At 35.8% G+C, this 21,794-nt stretch overlaps 1 protein-coding gene across 1 annotated transcript in view; it reads right to left on the bottom strand.

Moving 5' to 3' along the window:
* The window catches only part of LOC121421003, an 82,413-nt gene extending 68,666 nt beyond the window's left edge, over positions 1–13,747 (bottom strand). Inside the window, 7 exon segments of the mRNA XM_041615577.1 lie at positions 1,565–1,636; positions 1,638–3,208; positions 4,716–4,742; positions 7,273–7,547; positions 9,885–10,321; positions 10,684–11,062; positions 13,304–13,747. Coding sequence (XP_041471511.1) covers positions 1,565–1,636; positions 1,638–3,208; positions 4,716–4,742; positions 7,273–7,547; positions 9,885–10,321; positions 10,684–11,019 — 2,718 coding nt within the window. The 5' untranslated portion in view covers positions 11,020–11,062; positions 13,304–13,747.
* Positions 13,748–21,794: the final 8,047 nt, after the last annotated feature.

Genomic DNA, 21,794 nt, shown 5'->3' with positions numbered 1-21,794 from the left:
GTTTACGATTGCATGTACTACTGTATTTTTAAAATCATTATTACACATGCAAATCTTCAGGGCACTACCAGAATTATGTACTTGCGCGTGTATTTCATCTCCGAATTATGAATATTGCAAATCATTTCAAGTTAATCAATTGTTTGAAAGTTTGATATTTCAAACATGAGTTTTTTCCTACACATTCGTCCCATTATTGGTTTCCACCATAATTTCCGGTTAAACATATTATCTTTACAAAATATTATTTTGTTACGATTGATAAAGTTATCTAGCAGATCCCTTATTTCTCAGAGACACGAGAACTTTCGTGCAGCAAAAACGAAAATACACAATATAATATATATTCTAGAGGTGTAATTACAATAATGTGAGAAAGCAATGACATGGGTTGATAGAAAACTTTTTTTTTTCAAACTTTACTTTTATCTGTATGATTTTTTTATATGTAACATGTCTGGGAATAATTATAATAACCCCAAATTTCAATTCCGTAAAAAAAGATGGTGAAACAATCCTAGGGATATATCAATTAGCAAGCGTAATAAACGCAAAAATGTTTCATTTATGTTTGTTTATTAATGACTTGAAATTTCAAGATAAACATTTAATAATAAACAAGCAAATGAAGTATTTCACCCCTCGATTTGATGATAGAAAAAAACAAATTTCTTTATTTTATTTGCATTCACCATAAGGAGCAGACAATACAATTTTTGTCTCATCTGCATAGCAGAGCGAGACTATAGGCGCCGCTTTTCCGACGGCGACGGCGCGCCGCGGCGGCGTCAACACTAAATTTTAACCAAAGTTTAAGTTTTTTAAAATGACAGCATAACTTAAAAAGTATGTGGACATAGTTCATTAAACATGGCCAAAAGGTTAATCAAGTATTACTGTACATCCTGCCTGAGTTTCACGTCACATGACTAATGTCAAAGGTCATTTAGGGTCAATGAACTTTGGCAAAATTGGGGGTATTTGTTGAATTACCATCATAACTTTGATAGTTTATTGTTCTAGTTCATAAAACTTGGACATAAGAGTAATCAAGTATCTTTAAACATCCCGTCCGAGTTTCAGGTCACCTGACCAAGGCCAAAGGTCAATGGACTTCGACCACGTTGTGGGTATTTGTTCAATTACATTCATAGCTTTTGAAGTCTATTGGTCTAGTTCATAAAACTTCGACGTAAGAGTCATCAAGTATCACTGAACATCTCGTGCGAGTTTCAGGTCACATGAACTTTGGCAATTTTAGAGGTAATTATTAGATTGTTGTCATAACTTTCAAAGTTGTTAGATATAGTGTATAAAATGTGGATATAGGAGTAATTAAGTATCACTGACAAGTTTTAGGTCACATAATCAAGGTCAAATTGCAATGAATGCAGTATTGTATCATTATATGAATGGTGTTTTTTTGTGAATAATCATTTTATAGTAGTTTTCAAAGTCAGCACTGCTGCTGTATTGAATCGCGTGATGCAGGTGAGAGAGCCAGAGGCATTCCAATTGTTAAAATTATATCTCAAAATTCATTTCAATGTATTGTACTACAAACCACTTGATGCTGTTCCATGATGAACATGTAACCAGACACCGTGTGAGCAGACATGTTTTTATCGATTTTTAAGCGTCCGTTTCTCTGCAAATATCCTTTGCCCAACTGCCTTTGCTATATCTTTGTCATAAGCTTCAAAGGTAACGTCTACAAGAAAAGTATAATCTATTCCTCTTGGCAATATTGACGGAGAGCAGCCTACGATATCCTGCATGAGGGCCGGATGGATTTGGTTGCTCCCTTGTAACATCTTAACTATTTCGAGACCAATCTCTTTCACCTGGGCAGCAGTGAAATACAATAGATATCTGAATTCTTGGACGTTAGCTCCCATTACTTTGCCAGTTGACCTTATAAACTCCTCGCGATCAGTCTCATGAAGAGATGCTAGATAGAGAGCTGCCACATATTCCTGGAACAGTTTATGAGGAAAGAAAACGTTTGTTACAGCTGGCGAATCACGCATAGACCTTTTCCATCTCGATACATGTTCATGATCTCTACTAAGGATCCCTACTTTGCAACATGTCTCCATGGCGTCCTTTAATGATCTGAAGTCATTCCCTTTGAAAGCAAGCTTTCTCATAAGGACCCCAGAAAATGCCACTAAGCCGATTTGCTTTATACAAACCTCAGCTTGATTATATTCATTTTTCAGTAGTTCTTCATTTAAAGTATTGGTGGCCTTCAGTTTTGATACGTAATGGTCCTTTAAGAAAATTATCATTTGCTCAAATAATTGCGAAAATGTCTTCAGTCTGCGAATCGTTTCTCTTTTCTCAATGTCTATATTTTCCCACAGGATACAAAGCATAGCAACGTAAATTGGGAAGGGCGCCATGTTTTCCTTGATCACATCATTCACTTCAATGAAACGAATCAGCTCTTTACCCGCGTCTACATCCTTTACGAAGTACTTGCTAATATAGCTCGAGACATTTTCAGCACTGAACCCTTTAACTGCAATGAAAGCATATGATCCGCAAAGTCCTTTATTGCACTTGATCTCGTGTGCCTTCCACGGTCTCGTTGTCACAAGTACCGTGCATTGCTTAAATTTATCCAATCGCAGAACCTGAGAAATACCTGATCTGTCATTGTTAGATAGGTCTCCATCATACTCATCGAATCCATCAAGTACAATCAAAACCTTTGAGGGCTGGGATATCATGAAATGTTCAATCTGTTCTGGGCTTACGATGTTGTTTTCATTGAGATAGTATTTCATGCAATCTCCAATTGTCTGACCTTTGATAACGTTACGCAGTGGTATAACCAAGACCCATTTGAATTGTTTGTACTCATCACACCCTTCGGACCAGTCCCGTGCAATTTTAGAGCACAAAGTCGTTTTACCAACACCACCTTCACCTTCAACCAGAAGTCGTTTAGGAAGCACTCCGTCAACTCTTGTAGTGAAGAGATTCTTGTAATCCAGAGGAAGTGTGTCTCTCGTTAATCCTTTGTCATGCCTGAGTAGAACTAAATTGGTGTAAAGTTGTTCGAATTGGACGATTAGATTGAAATCAAGCGGGTCGGGTTTTATCTTGCACATTTGTTCAAGATAGAAGGACTTGAGGTCTTCAGCACACTGTGAAACCTGTTCTTCAGTCATGGCCTCTTGAGGTTTTCCTTTGCTTGGCACTGAACAGAAATAAGGGAGAAAAATAGATATATGATATTGTATTTCATCAAAATAACGTTAAGATACTGCAGTGGGCTTACATCCAACTTGTTCAGGATAGATGGACCTATTTATATTTAAATTTTATCCAACCTTTAGTAAATGTGATCTCCGAAACCCATTAATATTTGTTAAATGAACACACGCACTGCATGTAAACACAAGTTCAAACTTATCTAAACTAAAATAGACAAGGGTAAGGGAGTTATAATTTTACTGCTGCATTATTGTTTAACGATTCATTTAAATCTTAAAAAGAAATTCCGAAAAGAGATTTTGCATTTACTATTTACTATACAATTGGCGTTAAAGTCACCTTAGTAAAAGATCTTGAAGTGACCTTATTTTTGTTATGTTCTCTATACATCAGAAGCTTACGCGGGGGGGGGGGGTATTCGTTTTTTGTTTTGTCATTTTTTTGTACGAAATAACTACCAAATTACCTAAATTTTTTGGTGAAGATCTTTTTTGGGGGATTGTGAAATTTTAATTCTGCTTGAAAACTCCCTCTTTTCAAAACCCCTGCGTACACTACTGCTTTACATTATTTTTGATTCGAAAATGTCTGTCTTTACTACATCGTTTACTGTTCCATGCGTTCATAAAATAAAAATTTGTGTGACAGGGCCAATAATGACAATAGAATATCAATAACTAATGGTGCACCCTATACAGAATAAAGTCGAATTAACAAATAAACAGTATCAAATTAGAGATCAACTTAATTTCTAAACTTCGACGAAAACAATTCTTACTGAATGTCATGATAAAATCAAACAAAGAACCAATGCATGCATAAACAAGAGGAATCACATTTACATTTTCACCATAATTATACAACAGAACATGTGACGTTGAAACCAATATTGTATCTCTCGACATGTGTCTGTCGTGCATATGGGGTCGGTATAAATGTAGCTGCACGTTTATTCATAATGTATACTTCTAATGAAGCCTCATGTAATATTTAAATGAATGGATCAAGTTTGTTGAGCTTAAAAGAGCATTCAATTTGAAATAAATGATGGTGCCTTTTCAGAATTCACATTTTCTACTGATTCTTATTTGTTTGTGTTGTTGATTTAGCTTATACGACGCGTATCATTGAGCAGTGAATTTTTGTGCTAAAAATTTTAACAAAAAGAAATATAAAGAGCATTTAATTTGAAACAGATGTTAGATTTTCAGTTATTTTCAGAATATACATTTCTAATAAATTATTCTTTGTCATAGGGCGAATCTCATTCAGCAGTGAATATTTGCGTCAAAATCTTAACAAAGTGGCCTTTTTCTTCTTCGGGGTTTTGGGGGGCTCGCTAGTTTCAATCGAGTGCCCCCCCCCATTGGAAAAAACAGACCTCTTAAAAGTATATTATGTTCCCACTGCACTATACTGAGTTGATTTTTTAAAGAATCCAATGAGGGACGCAGATATATTCTTATATTGAAAGAATAAGCTGCACTCACCATTCTTATCAGATTTAAGATATCCACCTGAAAGAGAACGACAAATTCAAAATGATTATTGACATAATAATGTTTATTTATCCACTCTTATACCACAGCATAAGTCAATAAGATTTAGGTGCATATCTATTTATGGCCTTAATGAAATTCACACTCCATATTTTAACAGTTATATTATAATGGATACGGATCGAACCCTTGCAATCCAGAAAAAATATAAGGTTTGATCCCACCCAGATTGCAATGAAACTCACTTAAAAGACAATATTGAATAATCCTTATCATTCTAGCCATATTTATTAAGAACTAATTATGCCAAATTATCAATTTTCATGAAACAAATTAGGTCGGTGATGTTAAGGTCATTGATGTTTAGAGGTCAGCAGAGGTCAAATCTATTTTGAAAGTGATGTTAAGATAAATATAGCATCGGTGATTTTTTTTTTCAAAGTGCCTTTGTCAGATAAGTGCACCAATAATCTTTACATTTCTCACTATGGTCGATTACCACCACTTTGATGTTTATGGACCTTTGGTACGTCACTTCGGGACTCTGTAGAAAAATATTGCGGGGAAAAAAATCTTAGGCTGTTGGGATTACTGTTAGATTAAACAAAGCACTGTTTCTTTTCCTGGACTATTGGAAAGCGTTAGAAAATATACCCGAAACTAAAAAAAATACTTCCGCTCCTCCTTGCAAACAAAAATCCAAAATTTCTGAACCAGGAGGAGTTTACAAATCTTTACATGAGCATTAAGGTAATAATGTAGAGCTACTCTCTGAGGAAATGTTACTATGATATTTAAAGTCATGCTTCAGTGATTAACACCAGAAGGAAAAATTGTCACTTTTTAAAAAGTCACAAGCGTAGTATTTTGACTTTGATTACCTATTATCGGAAGGAAGTTCACAAATTTTATCATGAAAACATATTCAGGAAATTTGTTTAGGATGTTAATCTCTAAAATTCGATTTAACTTGTTTGCTGAAATGTACAGTTGAATAAGCACGACTCAAAATGTGCTTGACTTGCATGTTTTATGCATATTTATTCGTAAAATCAAATAATATGGTTACATTTAGTTTTTGAATAAATTGAGTCAACAATCATCAAGCGGTTTAATGAAGATCTAGTGAAAATAGACATTTTCATGATATCCTCGGCAAGTATTTTATCATTAGCACGCAAATTATCTAATCAACCCCTTTTTCGGTATTTTCATGACCAGTTAAGATGCTTCATTGATTCTCATTCATCTTAATTAACATTCAAGCTTGACGGAACGTGTGGAATGTGAACATCTCTATTTTCGTGTTAGGGACTTTAATGGGATTGCTGACTATGTATATCTATCAAAAAGCTTTTTGCATAGTTCATTTAATTTTATTAAAAAAAAAATATTCCCATTGTGTAATGGTTTAATGAGCATACATGTAGTATTGGAAAATTATGCAAATAGCATTAAGCCGTGTGCGAAGTTTCATGAAAAATATCTAGGCAGAAGTAACCCGAAAATCATTCATTCAATGAATGCTAATTGTACTGTTGTTAACATTTTGATTTCCTCTCTAATTCTCTAATAGACATTGTGTACAACATAAATGCATATATTTTAGTGTAGTAACCCCTATTCAGTATGGTGGAACTGAAAAATGCCTCTAGCAATATCATCTAGCAGTAATGTATATCAACCATTGGGCAGAATTCTGAGTAAAAATTACATTTGTTAATTTATGGCAGAGTGAGCACACATTGAAGGGGAAAAATAATTCTCAATGTTACAATACTCATTTTGAGGGGTCGCGTGTTGAAAATTAGGAGCAAAATTCCGCTTCAGCTGTAACTTAATTTTCGTGTTCATTATTCATCATTTCATGACCACACACACTATCTTCATTTCTATGTTTACACTGTCATGGTTGAGCGAGCACACTTGAAAACCTGAGAATAAATACGGTTCATATTCATAAATGGATCCTTTACTAACCATTTCACAGAATCAGTTGAAGTTATTTACAAACATCAGTGGTCGATCCAGAATTAGAAAATGGGGAGGGGTCCGAAAAATGACAGTAAGCATTCTAACGTTTCTCCCTTTTTATCATGTATAAGTAACCCCCAAAATGTCCCCATGCAACCGCGCATCTTCGTAATCAAAGTTTCGTGTAGAAAACCACCAGCGAAACTTTATACCTCAAATTATCCATGAAAAGTTATAGTTACTTTTTGTTTATAAATATTCAAAGCAATATCCGTTCGTTATTATGGGGAGTAAAACACATCATCTTTTTCGTCATCAGAAGCCTATTTACTGAGACGTTAATTAAAGTGATAGCCTAGGCTGAATATTAGTTTTAGAATAATTTATGATTTGTATTTTGTGTATTCCTTTATTTGGTTATAAATGAATAATGGTAGTAGTTGCTCAACCCTCCACCCCCCCCCCCCCGAAAGCACGTCATCTCCTAGGAAATTCCTCACATTATAGAATTTGATGAACATAAAAAAGATGAAGACTATTTTGTTCTGGAAAAAAAATACAACACTGTAGTCACCTTCTAATAGCTTTGTTTGAAGCGCACCCATGTTGGCCTTTTCCAGAATCTCTCCAAGTACTGTCCTGCAGTTTGTGCCATCTCTCTGCTTGATTTTCCATCGACCGAAAAGTTCCAGCAAAGCTCCTGGGATGTTCAAGTGATGCTCTGTGAGAAGATTTTTGCTCTCTATGTAGCTGAAGCCCATGCAAATGCACAATTCATAGTAGTTGTCACCAGGAACATCTTTAGCAAGTAATACTAGCTCCATGTCTTGAAGGGCACTATCAATCGTGCTGCAAGTGGGATTCAGATAAAAATTATAAGTTTATTGATTAAAATCTACATATTCAGCAACAATGATGAACTTATTATTGCTTGTTAAAGGGTGGAAGGAAGAAGGTGTTATTTACAAGACAAAGACCCTGTGGAAAAACAAGTATAGTTAAACTTATGAAATATATTTGCCCAGTGACGTCGTTGGGTCATGGCATGGGGGGGGGGGCACCAGCAAAAAAATTGAGTCACCTAGTGAGCTCATTCCATAGGTATGCTGACATAATAGAGACATTTTAAGGACAGTGTCATTGAACGGATATGTATATCACTTATCATATAATGCGAGCGCGAAGCGCGAGCTGAAAATTTTTGATATTGAGACCTAAAAAGGACATTACAAGCAAATTTTTGTAATCATGATATATACCTGTCTCGCTAAACAAACAATGCGAGCGCGAACTGAAATTTTTGTATACATTGACCCCAAACATACATTTCAAGGACTATATTTTAGGAATCTATTAAGAGGATACATATCTCACCAAAGTAATCTAATGCGAGTGCAAGGCACTTGCTGAATTTGTTAGAATTAAATGCATGAATATATCCAAAGACATTAAGCACTTGTAGTCATTTTAATCATGATTAACATGCGCATCGAACAAATCAAATATTGTGAACGCGAAGCGCGGGCTGAATATTTGTGAAATTCAGAACTGAAGAGGGACATTTTAAGGCTTGTTTGTAGGAATTCAAGAAGAACATACGTATTTCACTAACGAAATGAAGCGAGCGCGAAGCGCGAGCTTGAATTTTTGTATATATTGACCCCAAACATGAACTATTCTTAAAGAGTCCATTTCGAGTACACATATCTCACCATAGTCGTCTAATGCGAGTGCCAAGCGCATGCCGATTTTGTTAGAATTACACCTAAAGACATGCTTTTTGTAGTCATTGTAGTCATGATTATCATACGCATCTCACTAGTCAAATATTGCGAGCGCGAAGTGGTAGCTGAAAAATCAGGAAATTCATCCTGAATAGGGGCGTTCTAAGGCTTGTTTGTAGGAATTAACGTAGACCATGCGTATTTCACTAACCATATGGTGCGAGCGCCAGCTGAATTTTTTTATATTCAGATCAGAAAAAGGGAAATTTTAAGGACTGATTTTAGGAAATTATTAAGAGACATATCTCACTAATTTACTAATGCAAACGTAAGCACGGAAGGGAAAAGTCTTATATCAAGACTTTAAAATGACATGTCACTACATAAAACAATAATAATTCGAAATGCGAGGAAATATATTTAGTGTATATTGACTTGAAAACCGGAGGTTAGTACAACAGGATTATACAGTGCGTCCCAGAATAAACGAAACCGAGATTTAGCGATCATTTATCATAACTTAATCATAAATAGAATAGACAAATGACCTACCAATTTAAAGCTGAGAATCTCCTCTTTCATCTGATATTACTTAGGTTATTTCTTATTCACGCATGAGTGAGCAAAAACAATTTGAAGAAAGGATACCAAAAACTCATTTGGCGGGGGGTATCTGGGTTTCAAAAAAGAAAACCACATTTCTGAAAGGTTCAATATCTTCTTTTTAATTTGGTACCAAAATTACAGAAAATGGACAGGAAATAAAAAAGTTCTGGTCATTTGAAATAAGGCTTGTATTTCCATAATTTCATGAGATAAACGTGTTTTTACCTGTTTCCCACAGACATGACAGAAGCTTTCGCATGGTGAACAAAAGATTTACTGCATGGCTGATCGTCAACAAAACAGAGTGTCGAGTGAGTTTGAAAGCCAGCCTGGAGAACCTCTTCATTTTATGAAATTATTGAAATTCAAGCCTTATTTCAAATGACCAGAACTTTGTTATTTCGTGACCATTTTCTGTTATTTAGGTATCAAATTAAAGAGGAGATATTGAACTTTTAAAAAATGTGGTTTTCTTTTTGAAACCCAGATACCCCCTGCCAAATGAGTTTTTGATATCCTTTCTTCAAATTGCATTTGCTCACTCATGCGTGAATGAGAAATAATCTAAGTAATATCAGATAAAAGAGGAGATTCTAAGCTTTAAATTGGTAGGTCATTTGTCTATTTTATTTATGATTAGGTAATGATAAATGATCGCTAAATCTCGGTTTCGTTTTTTCTGGGACGCACTGTATATCTCATCAAACAGACAATGCAAGTATCAGCCGATGGGGGGGGGGGGGGGTAGTTACGCCACTGTATTTGCCTGATTGTCATGAACGTTTTTGTTATAATTCTCACTGTATAAAACATATAAGTACACAAAAATAATTCCCACTGTCATGACTGTACTTACCCTTGACGAGGGCCTGGGTTGAGTTCCACATCTCCCGCTCTAACAAGCATTGACTCCTGTAGATTAGGATTAGGCTGTTGAGGTAACTCTTTATCAACCACTTCTTTCAAGTTGGAACCGTTGCTTACGGGGGAAGCTGTGAAGGTGTGACACTCTCCAAAACTTTGCTCCCGTCGGGAAAAGGGGAGGAAAGGGGAGAGAAAAAGTGAAAGTAAAAAGGGAACGACGACAAGGAAGGAAAGAGAAACAGAAAGGGAAATACCAAATACGGGACCAAGGGGCAAACATAAAAAAGAAAATAGGAAAATTAAAGGAAAGCAGTAATAAAAGGAAGGAGAAAGAAAGGAAGAGAGAAAAGGACGGGATGGGCAAAGTCTCGTGCAAACCTTTGAATGCGTCGTTGTACTTAGTGAAGCGGACTCTTTATGAGACATTACCTGTTGAGAAAACCAACGGTGAATAGTCATGTTACATAAGCGCAGTGCTGTCGAAGAACACCTTATGTCTATGCTGTCATGTCATGCAGGGAAAGAGGGGGGGGGGGGGTAGGACAGGCTAGAACATGACGAGTAAGATAACAGGAAGGAAAAAGTTAATGGGATAAGAGCCGGAGGGGAATAATGAAGAACAAATATGATCATTCAGGTATGATATTTCGCTTGCGTTGCCTTTTAATGCTAAATATGACCTATATGTATTCAATTGTCCTTAAAATGGCATCTCAGACATGTCATGCTCGTTTAGTTTACCTCAACCATGGAAATTATGTTGTTAAGAAATGATCACAAATATTACCAACCGTTTGACTAGATGGTTCATGATGTAAAGCATCACTCCCTACACAACACGACTGTGGTGAATCTTGACCCGTTTTAGTGCTTGGTTCTGCATTGCAGTCGCCTTGTTGATTCACAAGCGAAGAATCAGATGAATCCACTTCATCTTGTCTGGCCTCCTTATCTTGCGACCCTCCTTCAGAATCACCCTCCATCGCTTTGAGTCGTTTCCAAAGGACCCTTAGCCTCTGAATACGTTCTCTAAGCAATTCTTCTCTCATCTCTCTGACCACGTACTCTTTTATCCTATGGACAAATGTTCCAATTCGGACTCTCCATTCGCTTAAAGCCACAGGCATGTTGAAGAAATCAGACGACACTTTCAGGATTACAAGCTAGGTTCTGGAAAGATAATGATACATTGCTTAAATATTTTGGTCTAAAATTACATCAATATTGTACATGTAATTTACGGTAGTGGGTGTGGTAGACTTTTTTTTCTAAGACATGCTGGAAGCTTTAGGCTAATAGGAAAAGTTTGTTTGCAAAAGGGGTTGGATCCACTTTTATACTATTCGGGAAAAATCATGTTTGGTTTACTCTGTCCCATATTGCAATATTCTTGTGCGAAACTAGATTCTCATGATATACTACCATGTGAACGTAAAGTGGATAAAAAAAGATTGTATGTCTTCAAATTTGTGAAATTATCCCTTTTGGGGATCTAGCCCCTTTTGCAAGCAAAATGGAATTAATCCAACCCCTTATGAAAAAAATATTTTCTTTGCCATTTTTGTACTCTTTTTAATAGAAATTAACTGTTCTTTGGTGTCATATTTTAAAGCTAATAGCATTTTATACATTGACACACACACAAAAAGAAATCAATCTAATAAAAAAAAGATCGAACCCTATTGCAATTGAGCTCTTCATATAAAGTACTTTTGGTAGTAGTAGTATTGATAAAGTAGAAGTAATTAAAGAAAGTAGTAGAAGTAGTAGTAGTAGTAGTAGTGGTAGGAGTGTAGTAGTACTAGTAGAAATATTAGTAGTAGTAGTACATGTAGTAGTAGCAGTAGTATGAAAATAAATAATAATAACAATAGAAGTATAATTCAAGTAGAAGTAATAGCAGTAGTTGTAGTAGTAGTAGTAGTGGTGGTGGTAGTAGTAGTAGTAGTAGTAGTAGTAGGAGTGTAATAGTACCAGTATAAATAGTAGTAGTAGGAGTGTAGTAGAACTAGTATAAATAGTAGAAGTGGTAGTAGAAGTAGTAGTAGTATAAAAATAAGTAATAATAACAGTAGAAGTATAACTCAAGTAGAAGTAATAGGAGTAGTTGTTGTTGTTATTGTAGTAGTAGTAGTAGTAGTAGTAGTAGTAGTAGTAGTAGTAGTAGTAGTAGTAGGAGTAGTAATAGTAGGTATAGGAGAAATAGCAATTGTAAAAGTTGACGTAGTGCACTGTTGACAAGTGTCTGGTACAGGGTGGTCACATCTGACCCGTGCCCCCCCCCCCCAAACTTAAGAGTCATAGCAAATATTCTTAACGGAAGTATCCCGTTCATGCAGATGCGTACCGTCCCACATGAAAGTCACCAAAAAATGTTTTAAATGTGAATTTGGCGTTCAATCACACGTGAAGATTTTGAAAATGTGCCCCCACTTTGGAAAATCCTGGATTAGCCCTGCTGTTGACTAATGGGGGGGGGGCTTGTCCAGTGAACATGATAGTAAACTTTACAAATGCTATTGTTTACATTCTTGGTAGAACCATGTAATGAATGTAATGTAATATACCGTCTAATCTTGATATAATCAAATCATGTGTAATCACATTTTGAACATTGCATCATTTCCAAAAGAATTGAGAACAATCAAATAAATGAGATGTAGTTTATACATCAAGCATAACCACATCGTGCACAATCATATTACAGTATGTATGTAAGGTACTGTAAATTTAAAATCACATTGCATATATCAATTTGTATTCGCCGAATCAAGTATTTTACTTCTTCACAGCACATGCTACTAAAAATCACATTTTCGTGCAAAAATGTATTAATTTATGCAAATGAGCAGATAATTAGCACACAAAATATACTGCATTCCATTGAAATGAAATAAATGAAACCAGATGAGCTTTTCAGAAATATGCAAGAACAGTCCAAATATGCCATGAGCAGGGTGAATTCCACAACTATAGAGTAACTGTCAATCATTTCACCTATGACAAAAGGTCTCCATAATGTGTACAGTTGTTGCAGAGAAACAGCAACGATAAAGCCTGAACTCTTCCCGCATTTCCCAGACATGCCCACAATATAAAGCTTAAGAAAAGATTATCATGTTCACACTTCGTAAAAAATGTGTGTGCAACATAAAATCATGACAGTACTACAATACAGCTATCCGACATGGAACCATAAATGAAGAAGATAGTCTGCATTAATACCATGGCACTTACTTGCAGGGAATTGTGCTTGCCTCTAGTAATCTACATCGGACGTGCAATGTATGAAAGCGCCGTATATACCAAATACAAACATCTACTCCAAAGGAAACATTTACTTTTGTCAGTCAAATTCACACTTTTCACTGGGTAAGAAACGCGTAGAAATAGAATGGCAGTTCCACTTACATATCTCATCGTCAAATAGCGGTTTTACAAATGGAATTTAACGCAGAAGTGAAACCATTTAGCTGTTCACATTGTACATGTTGTACATTGTAACTAAAACTAGACAAACGTGGTATTCCCCGCGCGCGCGCTATTTACAAAGACGCGCCGTAAGAACTATTTCCGGTGTCATAGTGCAAAATGATTTTTAATTGTATTTGACATGCTAAGTTATTCGCTCAACCGTCGGACTCAAAGTCCAGGTTCAGTCTGCCTGGTTGGTGGAGAGGCTAGTATTAGGGACAATGTGATTATATCGTGGAGTGGGGCAGTTCTTATGGCTGTCTATATACATGATATAGACTACAGTGCGAGACAGTCAGTGGCAGTGTCAGGTTCAAAGAATGAAATTACAAGACACTCGAAATATCATTAGACTTCAGCGTCAATCATTATGAGCAATCATATGAGATTCTACCAAGTGTAGCATATTGGACGTGAGGGAAGAACGCCTAGAGCTGACATAAATGTAGCATGTTTGCGTGCTTTCCAAAAAAATGATCCCTCATGGGACAGGGTCCACAGAAACGGGCGGCTGGGGGTTCACCCCCCCCCACCACTTAATATGATTGTACTTTCTTTTCATGGTCAGCACCCTCCCCACTTTCAAGACCGTTCTGCGGACCCTGTGGGAGGAGGCTATATTGGCAATATACGGACCTGATTAATGAACAAAGCGAGCGCGAAGCGCGAGCTGAAAATTTTGCATAAATTGACCCAAAATGGACATTTCAAGAACCATTTTTAAAAGGAATTTATGTACAGCATATAACAGGCCTACAAATCTCAGCATAACAATGTAATACGAGCGCAAATGCGCTTGCTGATTTTGTAAGAATTACATCATTCAAATAACGCACTTTTTGTAGTCACTGTAATCATGAACATGAGACGTGTCTCGCTAAACTATTATTGCGAGCGCGAAGCGCGGGCTGAAAATTTGTGAAATTCAGACCCGAAGAGGGGCATTCTATAGCCTTTTTTTTAAGGAATTCCCTTTAAAGAACATATACGTATTTCACTAACCAAATGATACGAAACGCGAGCTGAATGTATATATATATATATATATATATATATATATACATTCGTAACAGATATAGAGGACATTTAAGGACTGTTTTTAAGAATATATGAAAAGCAGACATATCTAACCTATCCACTAATGCGAAGCACGGACCGGAAATGTCTTATATTTAGACCTTAAGAGGGGCAATCACTTAAGTAGTAATGAAAAAGGCATATGTCACTAGATAACAGTAATGTCTCAAAGTGCGGGAAAATATATTTGGTTTTATATTGTCTTGAACGGGATGCTTCAGTTCAGCAGGATTATACATCACATTATACGAGCTCATAAGCCCTAAGCAATTATGTTTATAAAGTTATGAAAAATATTTATTATGCAATAAAATATAATATATGAAACATAACATAATATGACATAATAGAGTATACAATAATTCCTTCTTCCCCGCCCCCCCCCCCACTACGTTTCTCTTTCTTTCTCCCTCTATTTCACCCACAATGTCGGAACTCCTCTGTCTCAGCGGGAGGGTGCACTTGCACCCCCAGCCTACACCCTTGTTAAAGGGATGGTCCGGGCTGAAATAAAAAAAAAATAAAATAAAAAATAGCTTAATAAATAGAATAGAAATCACTGAGAAAAATCCCGAATATTTCGTCAAAATCGGTTAACAAATAACAAAGTGATTGAATTTTAAAGTCTAGCTATATTTTGTGAAAAAGGTCGTCATAAATATACATTAGGTGTGCTGATGATGTCGCATCCCCACTTGTTCTTTCGTATTTTATTATATAAAATTAGGTTTATTCAAATTTTTACTACAAGAACAAAAAAAAAATGGATTGACAACTGATTTAGTGCATCAGATATTTATTGCTGCAACTTATTTCATCATAAGGGAGACATATTATTCACACAAGTATGAAATAATGAAAAAAACATGATTTTATGTAATATCATAAAAAACGGAAAGTGGAGATGTGACATCATCAGCCCACATAATGAATAATTATCCGACTGCTTTCACAAAGTATTGCTAAACTTGAATAACTTTATTATTTGTTATCCGATTTTGATAAATTTTCGCCATTTCGCTCAGTGAATTCTACTCTATGCATTAGGATATAAATATTTTCAGCCTGGATCATCCATTTAATCTCTAACGAAAATTTACGAGTATAGATAACTTTCTAAACTCGTTCTGTATGAATATAGACAATCCAGTTTGTACTTGTGCTAAACGACTTTCATCTAAGACCTACTTGTCCACTGTTTATTTAATGATCATTAACATAGATAACTTTCTAAATTTGTCTATGAATAAAGACAGTCCAGTTTCTAGTTGTGCTAGACAACTGTCGTCTAAGACCTGCTTGTCCACTATTTATTCAATGATCATTAATGTTATTCCACAATCATATGGAAAGTGGTACCCTCGAAAACACACAAAAAGCGAATTTCTTGATAAATCAGACTTTGATATTGCTTTCGGAAATTTGGGTTATTTTCTCATTAGCCCCGCTCGCTCGTATCAAACAGGGTATAACGTAAACATGATGGTATAGGTGCAAATATATATCCATTGAAGGACAAGTCCACGCTAACCATGCCAACTAAAAGTTGATTTCAATAAAAAGAGGAAAAATCCACCAAGCATAACACTGAAAATTTCATCAAAATCGGATGTAAAATAAGAAAGTTATCAAATTTTCAAGGTTTTGCTTAATTTCACATGCAAAACAATTTTCCTGGTCGTATGCCAAGGAAGAGACTGATGACATCATTCACTCACTATCTCTTTTGGGTTATGGTATATGAAATATTCTAATTTTCTCCTCATTGTCAAGCGCAACAATCAATTCCTCCCTGAATATGTGGATTTATCATTGTAATCCATAATGGTTAAGTCAAGTTGTTCCTCTTCGTAAAATCTAAAAAAAAAAAATAAATTTGTATAATTTAAACTATAAAAAAAAGAAACAGTGAGGGACATCGACTCTGTATCATTTTCATGTCACTGAGTTCTGCAATTTTACCATTTTGTGAAAAAATAAGTCAGACTTTAAAATATCATATCTTTCTTATTTTACATCCAATTTTGATGATTTCTTTTGTGTTAAGATGGCTATGCTCGTCTGATCTTTCTATATTTATAAAATTAACATTTCTGGGGGTGGATTTGATCTTTGAGAAATCAGTTGGAGGCTTTACCGTGTATTCTTTGTGTGGGCATGTGATTGGTCTAATCAGTGAATATTCAGTCTCTCCAAAAACCACGGAAGCATATTTATTAACTTAGGTGATCGACTATTAAGTAGTTACAAACAATTTCTATTGCAGTATACTTAATATTATGATATCATGATGAAATACGACTCTCTTCTCTACGGAGCCCCGAAGAGGACATAAAATGAAGTGCGTCTTACCACTATTATTATTATTATTACTATTATCATTATTATAATTATTATTACTACTACTACTACTACTACTACTAAAACTACTACTATCTCGGGGCCAGTTCAAAACTTTACCCTCTTATGATATGGGGCTCCATACTTTTTTGATTGACAGCAATGTTTAATATCTAAAATATTTTGCTTGAAATGAGTATTAATGTTGACATTTTTCCAAAATCTGTTTAAAGGTGTTGGATCAGAATGAAGCCGTTGGAAAAAGTGACCTTGTTTGAACAGAAAACTCAAAGAAAAGTTTTAATGAAAGTATGAGATCATATTTTTGGCAAAGAACAATAAGATACGAGAGCATTGAATGCGCGATCCCCCTGTGCGTTGAAGATATATCCCAAAAGACATCGTTTTGCTCTTATATTATAAAAACTCTCTATTCATGTTTATATTTTCTGAAACCTCTATAGACGTAATATTTCTTGTCGTCCAAAAAAAGAACATGTAATCTAAGAATAGACTTGATAAAAGTGAAAGAAGAAATTATGTAGTGGTTTAGCTTAACAACCAAATTAGTCTCAGAGTTGAAAATATTAGGTTTCGTTGGTAGTAATTTAACATTATGGGTCCATCACATAAATGAAATTAAAGAAAAATTGCAAAAAATAGTGAAATAAGGTAGCTTGTCAAAAGTCCATGCACCGTTCTTCATCGTTCTTCCCGCATCCGGGTTTTTGCTTCGGCTTTCCCGCCCAACGTTCCCTTGCCTTCAAAGGAACGGCCGCCATCAAAAGCCCTTTGATGCCACCGTTCTTTTGTTCGTCTTTCCTGCAAGTCTTAATTTCTGTCGAAAGGCCGAAGAATCTATTCTAAATAGCTCCCTCTACGACCAAAACAAATGTGTGCCTTCATCATGTTCATATTGACTGTCGGATCGAGAGTTCGGGTCACTGTTCTGAACTACTGTGGTTCGCATCTATAATGGAAGTTCGGGTGCATTCATAAAGCCACGGTAGCTTAATAAAAATCACGCAAATGTCATAAATCGTTACTGATCACACGAATTTGCTCCAATATCCATGAAAACCTCTTTTTTGCAATTGAAAGAGAGTCAATTCATGATGTTTTATGTGGGAAATAAGATTCCACATATTTTCGTTCCGTAGGCCAAAGCCATTCGTAGAATTCACGTCTACTTAGAATATTAATTATTACTCGCATCTCAAACAAGTGTCGAGAGCCCCCCCCCAAAAAAAAAAAACAGAAGGAAATAGAATGATTAAATAAATATGACCGGAACAGCTTGACACTATTAGGCATAGATAGATCAAAGATTTACAAAGATTTATTAGAAACTGTTTTAAATAGTCTCTTAAAATTTTTGACGGGCAACCATTTCCCCAGGATAACATATTGTCTCTTAGTTTTCTTTATCTCCATGTTGTAAAGAAGCGGGATCAAAAGGGATTGTGAAAGAGGAAAAAGAAAACTAAGAAGTCAAAGGGAGAGAAAAGGAAGGGGAAATAGAGAGAAATAAGAAAATAATATTGGGATGGAAAAAGAGGAAGGGTGAAAAAAATGGAGGAAATACAGTTGAAAGAGTGGGAAAAAACTCGGAAATTTGAAAGGGGTTCTCCAGATAAGCGATTCCATGTCCCTCGACGTCAATGTCCGATTGTGTTAAAAACGACTGTCATCGATTAATATTAATCTTTTTTGGGGTTGTTGTTTGACCAAATGCGTGCGCATCCCGATTTCTGCCTCTGCATCGAAATCAATATTCATGAGAAAGCAGAGTTGTGTTCTCGCAGAATTCGTGATCAGGTGGGGGGGGGGGGGGGGGGTTAAAAACATTTTTCCCAAAATTCATGACTTGCGTTTTCGGAATGAGAGTACGCATGCGTGTGGACTGGATATTTACGAAATTGTCGTCTATTTTGAAAACTGTATGCCATGAATGAATCAGCATCCTCAAATTTCCGGTACCCTTCTATCACTGGGGGATTCAGGGGAGGGGGGGGGGGGTCTGCCCCTTGCCCCCCCCCCATTATGAGAGGCACAATTAAAATTTGTAATGCAAAATGCAGCCAAAACAGAAAAGTGCCCCCCCCCTTGAAAGCGAACCTATTTTTCCCCCTGTCATGGATCCGCCCCCACCTTTAGACATTATGTTGTATAGACCCAATTCTTGGTTGGATTTACATTTACATAGGGCCCCCCCAACCTATTGGCGGAGCAAAAAAAAGGGAAAGAAAGAAAAAGAGAGAAAAGAAGGGGGAAAAATAAGAGGAGGAAGGCGAGTAAATAAGATGAGGCGAAGACTTAGAAAATAACTTTAATAATCATTACGCTAATGGGACAACCAATTCAAAGAAATAAACAAATATCAACCTTGGGCGGCCGATCGGGGAAAATATGGGTGAAAAAAATCACCCTCCCCCTATTGGCGGAGGCTGGATCCACCCCTGATTTAGATTTACATTTTATTTACACTATCGATCCCCTCTCGGGGCATGAGAGTACAATATAATAACAACATATAACAGACTAAAGTATAACTTCATTTAATTGGTTTAACGTATATAAACCTAATGTTCGGGATTAAAGATAAATACCAACTGTGGTAACGATCACAAAATCAGTTCGATCAGAATCCAATGAATTTTACCAACGAAGTGTTTGTTTGTATAAATGAAAAATATTTGCCAAATAGCCATGTGAAAGAAAATCGTAAAAGTGCTGAGAAATGAGCGATATAAGCACAGAATTCCATCAAATGTCAGATATTTTTAGGCAATATTATGATACACTGTACCACGTATGCTTTTATGTTTTAGTGATCATCAGAATTATCGATATTGAGCGGCGATTTCATTATTCTACAAAGCTAAGTGTATTTTATTGTACTAGATCTAGATTTATGATGAATATTTCGTATCGAAATCGTCATGTAATCATATTTAAAATTGCTCCTGATACCTTGTGCTGTACATGGTCTGTAACCTCCCATAGTTATCGATATCGTCATCACCGCTGTTACTATCGCAATCATCTTCATTTGTCTATTATAAGTATTATCTTCGTTAACATTTCTATTATTTCATTATAATTTTATCTTCATGAATCGATGGGGTGGGAGAAGGAGGAGGAGAAGACTGAGAATTACCAAGGAGAAGCAGACGTACATGTAGAATGGGGGAGCAGTAAACAGGGATGAGAATAATAATGAGAGATGAGGAAGGATATGGAGAGGAAAAACAAAGATAGAGAAAAAAAAAGGAGATGCAAGAGAAAAAAGAATAAGAACGAAGGAAAAGCAGCAGGAGACTTATAAGAAGGGCAGGTGGGCAGAAGAACAAGAAGAGAGACGTAGAAAAATGGGAGGAATGAAAGGAAAGAAGCAGCAGAAAAGAATAAGGTGGAGAAAACAGAATAATGAAAGACGACTAAGGATATGAAGAAGAAAAAAAAGATAAAGAAAAGGAGGAGTAAGAAGAGTAGATGAAGAAGGGGGCGAAGGATGAGCACAAGAAGAATAATAAGGTGGAAAAGAAGAATAACGACGGAGAAACAGAAGAAATAGAAGAGGGGGTGAGTTTGTTCTAAAGTAAAATCAATGTGAGTAGAATTAAATTAATGTTTTTATCTATATTGCAGTGATTACATCATTACAATACTAGGATGCCATTATGTTCAATAATTTAAGCTTGGCAAATTCTGTACTTCACGGGTGAAGATATGGGGCCGTAAGCTGCAGGGAGATATGTAGAGTGATATATTAGCATTAGATCATTACTCTAAAATAGATGGAATATGATTATTTATTTATAACTAATATTAGTACACTTACTGACCTAAACTAAAGCAAAAGCAAATATGGCCATGATCTAAGCTTCTCCATCAAGAGAATTTAACATTATTGACCTTTCAGGATTGCTTGCCATTGATACTCATCGAACTGTTCTTAGTCATTGCCCAGGCCTATGATCATGAAAGAGCAAGATCACTCGCCCGTATAGTAGAGAATCATTGACAATAGCATGCTCAGCTGGTTCGCCAAAGAAAACAATGGGAGAGCTAGACGCTCACAGTCTTTAATTCCTCATATCCGCTGTCGTGATTATTGTAGTAATTTCAATAGATAAACCTACTTCAAAAGACCGTTGGCCCGCCCGATGGGGAATCTTTTGTAATAATGTAGTGTTTTAAAGTACGTGTATGCAGTAACTACCATCCCGACTTCTGTTGTGCTATTTAAAAGATTTCTTTCACCATCATCGAGGAGCGATTAGCGTGTAAAATCGCATAAATTATCTCACATAACGGATCTAATGTTCATGATTACCAACATCACCACAATCATTACCATTATCTTTCATATTTTTTTAATGATATAAACTATACAATTGATACTGGAGAACGATTGGAAATAGATAATGAATGAATGATGATGATAACAGTGATGATGATGGTGATAATTTGAACTTTGAAGTGATATTAATGGACATGATAATAAGAATAATAATATCAGTGATAATGTTGATGATTAAACATTAACAAGCGAAGATGATTGGTATATTTGCGGCAATGAACCATGTATAACTTGAGAAGCGTTTTTCCTTTATCACGTTTGTTATAAAAGGGTTTTCATATCCTGATCCTGCAGACATAGATTATATGTAGATTAAAAAGAAAGAGAATGGATAGCAATCTAATTATGGAAAAGATTTAGCGGGATGTCAAGTCCGATGCAGTATAAAAAATGATTGCATATCGAGGTCGATGCGATTTTTTAATATCAACGATATCATCCCCCAGAGTCTATCAAGTTATGAGTTTATGTGCATTTTTAGCAAAATTGACATTTGTAATACGAGATTATTCAAATTTTAGAGTGCTGTAACATCCGAACTGCGTGGCATTCCTGCTGCGTACGTTTTGAATTCATCGGATATTTCGATTTCTGGATGCATGTTATATCAGTTAAAGCGGTGTACGCCTGAATCATATTGATTGT

Source organism: Lytechinus variegatus, chromosome 9 (assembly GCF_018143015.1).
Source record: "Lytechinus variegatus isolate NC3 chromosome 9, Lvar_3.0, whole genome shotgun sequence".
Lineage (NCBI taxonomy): Eukaryota > Metazoa > Echinodermata > Echinoidea > Temnopleuroida > Toxopneustidae > Lytechinus > Lytechinus variegatus.
Note: the sequence above shows the minus strand (reverse complement) of the source record. Positions and strands in the feature narration are given on the sequence as shown.